At 50.5% G+C, this 5,887-nt stretch overlaps 1 protein-coding gene across 1 annotated transcript; it reads right to left on the reverse strand.

Moving 5' to 3' along the window:
• Window positions 1–3,237: 3,237 nt before the first annotated feature.
• Window positions 3,238–4,413, reverse strand: SSTR1 (somatostatin receptor 1). The gene has a single exon (XM_004681920.1). The coding sequence runs from the start codon at window positions 4,411–4,413 to the stop codon at window positions 3,238–3,240; it is 1,176 nt and encodes a 391-aa protein (XP_004681977.1).
• Window positions 4,414–5,887: the final 1,474 nt, after the last annotated feature.

Below are 5,887 nucleotides of genomic sequence, written 5' to 3' on the forward strand. Positions count from 1 at the left end.
TTTGGAATAATGTCCAGATTATCTAAAATGAGCAAAATGTGTTTTCTCTGAACAGCTCAGTTATGAGTTCAATTTGTCGCCTTATTACAGTTTTTAAAAATAATTTTGAAAGAAAAATGTCAAACTATCTTAGTCAATTGAGATAATGTATAAAATAATTAAGTCTATAGCTACAAAGCATATGAGGGTATTTGAGGCTCTCACCACCTTCTGTTCAGGAACCACCGTTCTGGAATCACCCTGGTTCTGGAAACTGCTGTTTCTACATGGGAAATACTCTTCACTCATTTTATTGTGGAAAAAAATGCTGTAAAAATAAAATTTTTAAAAATGCTTTCTCCAGTACCTGCTAAATTCCTTCAGAGATCATTGAACAAAACATAAAATATGTGTTTCTTACATTGAAATCTGATTTTTTAAAATTTCCTTTATCCATAACTCTTTGGAACATCTTTAGGCCATAACTCAACCCACTAAATAACCTCCTCTTTGTCTTCTTCCTCTTCCCCTCATTATCTTTCCCTGGGATATAAATCAGCAATTACTCCTACAACCAAGTCTGATGTCAAATTATGAGTGCCAGCAGTAATTTAATCCGCAAGAGATTGAGATATCAATAGTTAGCTTGGTGACAACAGCAAACCACAGAATTTGTTGCTTACTTATATTAATTCAATTTTCTCTCTCTCTGAACTAATTGGCTTCTTAACAAAAAAAATCTAACTACAATATTGATAAATTCCCAATGATAATATGAAACCTTTATTAAAATCTAAGTGATTCAGGCCAATGTGTATGATTTCAAGTAGTTCATTGAAACAGTAAAATACAAATGGCAAAGTCAAACAACTTACAGCAACATAATAATTTGTTTATTTAGCTAATATTACAACTGTAACAGGTTAAGAGCTCAAGATTTATATCCTCTTAGGATAATGATCAAGATTTTAACTTTTAAATTTCACTATTCTCAACCACTAAAAATCCATTTTCCAAAGGAATTATATGCTATTGTTCAGGGACATATCTAAACTTTCTAATTTATGAGCAAAAGTATATTTGCTCATTAGGTTAAACAAAACATCAGGGATTTTTAAACTCTCGGTTACTGAATGTTTTTGAAACAAATATTCACAGAACAACTTTTCTTCCATAATGATTCCAAACATTATGCATCATGTCAGTGAGAAAACCTGAGAACTCCAGATTTAGTATCTAACCATTGTTACAATACACTCTGGCTTATTTAGACAATGAACCAACAAACATGTATTTTGTACCTACTATGTACAAGCCATACTAAAGCATACTAAAGCAATACAGTAAAATTATTGGTCTTTGTCCTGCTTAGGCCTCCAATGTAGTTGGTAAGAGTAAACACACATACAAATTAACTCTACTTCAAAAGTCCTCAAAAGAAGTGACAGTGTTACTAGATTTTTGTGTTAAGATCACCTAGGCTAGAGTCCAGAGGAAGCAGGAACATAAGCAGGCAAATTCTTAGCACTTACTAAAGTCTTTCTGAACCACCTTTCTCAGTCCCAGATTTAAGCAATGCTTCAAACCCTTTCTCTGAAAGTGTTCCAGCCGGTCCCACACCTGTCATTGTTAGTGACTGTCACTATATATAGTGACTATATATATATTCAAATTATACATGAATTGATGTTGAAAGCTAACAATCCATGACTTTCTGCTCTGCATGGGCAAGTTGCAAGTTTAACCTACTTTTTTTTTTTAAATTTATTACAAGACAGTAGATTACATAAGAAAAGTCTGAAAAAAATCTGCAAATTTCACAAGACACAAGCAATCATAGAAAAGCTAGAGGAAAGGATAAGAAAAAAGGTCTCATCAAAGAGAAGACGTTTGGGGGGACTTTATGGAGAGAGCTTGCCCCTCTGCCACCCCCACCCCACCCCACCCCACCCCACCCCACTCCCAGCATCCTGAAGTAAAGGCCCTGGGTGAGGCAAAGAGAGAAAAGGAAAACAGGAACAGTTTCAAACACCACAAATAAATATGTCAAACAAGAAAATAACTTAATAGGCACCGCTTGGAAGGCAGCAACCCACAGGGCCTGGTAGGCCGCCCTCTCTAGCCTGCAGGCGGTGTCCATGGGTCCTGGAGGACCAAGACTCCAGAGGCGCCTCGCTAGCCCCAGCCTCTGCGTCGTCGGGTCTTCAAGATCCACGGGAGCTTGAAACCGCGTTGATGATTACTCTCAGATCCACATCTCCGGACGTCTGGGCTAGGAAGAAAGCCTCAGTAGCGGCAGAGTAGCTGGGGGGGAGGAGGAGGGAACTCCCCGTCCAGCCAAATGCAGACCAGCATTCTTGGAGAGCCCAGTGCTTGGTCTTAGGAAACAAGAGCGCTGGTTCTAGACCTAGAGAGTGGCTTCCTTTACAACCCACAACTCCAACCCCTTAATTTTCTTTTCTTTCTTTCTTTTTTTTTTTTTTTGGTCGCTTGTTCTCAGCTCCTTTTTGCTCCAGAGGGGGACTTGGATGGGGACTGCAAAACGTCCCCTAGGGTTAGAAGCGCAGGACCGTTTTAACTAAGCACCTGGCTCCGCTCTGGGTGAATTGAGTATAGAGAAAAAGGGTTCAGGCAAGGGCGCATCTTCACGAAAGAGTAGGAGAAAAGACCGCTGTCTAGTTCTTACTTCAGCCTAACTTTCCTTTAAGTCAGGGCTGCGCAAGGGAGGAAGGGTAGCTTCTCTAGGGCGCACCAGGCAGAACCAAATGGGGGTGGGGGCGGAGGCGGCAGGGCGCAGCTATCCTTCAGCTAGAGACTCGCTCCTGGGGAAACCCTCAGAGGTTAGGTGGCTCAGCTTAAACAGATACACTTGGAGACGTTAAGGGGATTAAGTGATGATGCTAGCGAGTTTCCTGATTTACGCGGGCGGGGGACGGGGGGCGGTGGCGGGGCAGGGTGGGAAGACAATAAAATTCCAAGTTATAGTTGGGAGCATAGAACGGTGCAAAAGTGCAAGCACAGTGGAGGAAGGAGCCAAAGTAAGAAATAAGAGAAGGCTCCACGAGCCGCCCAGCTTTGGAGCAAAGCGTTCAAATCCACCTTGGTCGCGCCTTTTCCGGGCTTCTCTACCCCAAACGTTTGATTTTGCTAACCCCATTTTGGCCCGCCAAACCCTGACATCCCGGACACTTTCACCTCTCTCACGCGTCCCGCCTTTCTCCCAACTCCCTCCGCGCTGGGAGAGAGCAGGGCGCCGACTCAGAGGGTGGTGATTCGGGACGTGCAGGTGCCGTTACGGAAGACGCCGCCCGACTCCAGGTTCTCGGGCTGGAAGTCCTCCACGCTGTAAGCGCGGCTCTTGAGGGCGGTGGCGTAGTAGTCGACCGGCTCCTCCGCAGCAGTGTCCATCCAACTGAGGCACAGAATGCGCTGGAAAGAGCGCTTGAAGTTGTCCGAGAGGAAGCCGTAGAGGATGGGGTTGGCGCAGCTGTTGGCATAGCCGAGGATAACTGACAGCTGGCTCACGGTGGCGTCGTCCTGCTCTGCGAACACGTTGACCAGCTGCACCACATAGAAAGGCATCCAGCAGATGACAAACACCATCACCACCATCATCACCATCAGGGTGATCTTGCGCTCCGAGCGCTTGCGCTGCTGCCAGCCGGCCTTGAGGGCCACCATGCGCATTTTGGCGATGATGAGCACGTAGCACAGGCAGATGGCTCCGACGGGCAGGAGGAAGCCCATGAGAAATGTATACAGCACGAAGCCCACCAGCCAGCGCTGGGCAGGCTCAGGCATGAGCATGTTGCAGGCCACCGTGCCATCGCTGTTGGCCGCCGTGCGCGAGAACACCACGATGGGCAGAATGACCAGCAGCGAAAGCACCCACACGCCCAGATTCACCACCTTGGCTACAGTGGGCCGGCGGTAGCGTGCTGCCTTGATGGGGTGCACCACGGCCACATAGCGGTCCACACTGAGCACAGTCAGACAGTAGATGCTGGTGAACATATTGACTGCGTCCACGCTGAGCACGAGGCGGCAGAGCAGTGAGCCAAAGGGCCAGTGGCGAAGCAACGTGGAGGTGACCAGGAAGGGTACGCTGAGCATGAGCAGCTCGTCCGCGATGGCCAGGTTGAGGATGTAGATGTTCGTGGCCGTCTTCATCTTGGCATAGCGCAGGATCACATAGATGACCATGGAATTCCCACACAGTCCCACCAGGCACACCACCGAGTAGATGAAAGAGATGAGGATGGCGCTGCCTTGGCCCTCGCTCAAGGTCCCGTTCTGGGACGCATTTCGTCCAGGCTCCTCCATGCCGTCCGCAGCGCCGGCCCCTGGGCCCCTGCTGCCGCCGTCTTCGCCGCAGCTGCCCGGGCTGGGGCTAGGAGAGGAGGAAGGAGAGGAGGCGGTGCCGTTGGGGAACATCTCAGCTGATGGGGCCGGCGGGGCTGCCGGGACTGGGGCGCTCTCCTATCTCCCGCTTTGCCTGAGCCCTCCCTCTGAACCCCGGCCGCCTGCCCGCAGCTCACTGCCGCGGGGTGCCGAGGGGTGGCGCGCAGCCGCGACGGGGAGCTTGGCTAGCAACGGCGCCGGCGGGGCGCATTGCCCAGAGGCTGCCTGCGCGCTGCCGCTAGCCGCTCCCGGGCCCCTGAGCACAGGCGAGCGTGAAGAGGGGAGGTAGAGAGGCTGGAGCCCAGCGCCGCACAGCCAGTAACTGGCGCGGCTCTGGGCTGCTGATTGATTAATAGGCACCGCCAGCGCGTCAGCAGCTACGAAAAGGGAGGAGGAGGGGAGAAAAAGAGGGAGGATGGCGATATAGGTGGCTTATAACCCCTCTCCCTAGTTTTTCCCTCTTCCAGTTCTGCTCTCCCAACAGCTCTCACAGCTGCTTCAGGCGTTCCTCAACAGCACCCATCTCTCGGAGGGACCCGGGGAGTTTCTCCGCCCCCTGTCCCCCAAGACGGGTGGCAACCAAAGGTGCAGATTTTGACCCCTCCCATGAGGCTTCTATCCAAAGACTGAAGCAGACCCCAGGCACAGATGTCCAGAGAGTTCATCTCAATTTCCTTTACTTCCCGCACCTCCGAACCCCAACTCTCCTTCCATCCCACAGCCCCGGGTCCCCTAACCCCCACCTCTGTTTCCTACTTGCCCTGCCCCTGAGACCCGCCGCGGAAGCTCTCAGACGTTCTTACCCAGGGCGCACTACCTCCGGACCCGCGCGAGATGACCCGTGCAAAGTGCTTTTGCGGTCTGCTAGCGCGGTGACGTTCTTCACGCAGCCCAACTCGGTTCTTCGCGACCCCAGCGCAGACGCCCACGCAGATATTCTTGGAGTCGCTGAAACTGACCCTAAACCGCAAGCTTTAAGAGGAGAAAGGATCACAGCAGTGTAGGGGCTCCTGCCTTACAACACCGCAGGCAGATTTTCGCCCGCGGGAGTGTTCAGGCGCCTCAGCAAACCACTGAGAATGTTTCAATAGAGCTTGTAGAGCTTAGAGCCCCCCTGCTTCTCCAGAGGAACATGGGCTGCAAAAAGCAGGGCGCGCAGCTGGAAACACGGGAGGAGCCTGAGGCTCCCTCCAGAACGTGCGGAGCGCGGTATTGGAAATCCATCTAGGTGTTCACTGGGAACAGATAAGGCTGCGCGGCTCAGAAAAGCTCCGCCCGTCCCTGCTGGACTTTGTACCCTGGAGAGTTTGAGGCCCCGGGGGAGGGGAGTGCAAAGACCGGGCGAATGATGCCAGCTCCTCCAAACCAACTATACGCAGGGCAGGTGACCAGACCCGTCAGCTACTCAAGAAACGACAGGACAACCTGCTAGTCTTTCCGTGAAATACTAGGATTTCAACATTTTCTGGGGTCTCTGGACGTGTGATCCAGCTCTAATTCACGTGCC

This window comes from Condylura cristata, unplaced genomic scaffold (assembly GCF_000260355.1).
Source record: "Condylura cristata isolate star-nosed mole 26May11 unplaced genomic scaffold, ConCri1.0 scaffold00013, whole genome shotgun sequence".
Taxonomy (NCBI): Eukaryota; Metazoa; Chordata; class Mammalia; order Eulipotyphla; family Talpidae; genus Condylura; species Condylura cristata.

Bases quoted from the DNA above. Each gene is read 5' to 3' on its own strand.
- SSTR1 (XM_004681920.1), bottom strand. From the start codon at position 4,413: ATGTTCCCCAACGGCACCGCCTCCTCTCCTTCCTCCTCTCCTAGCCCC.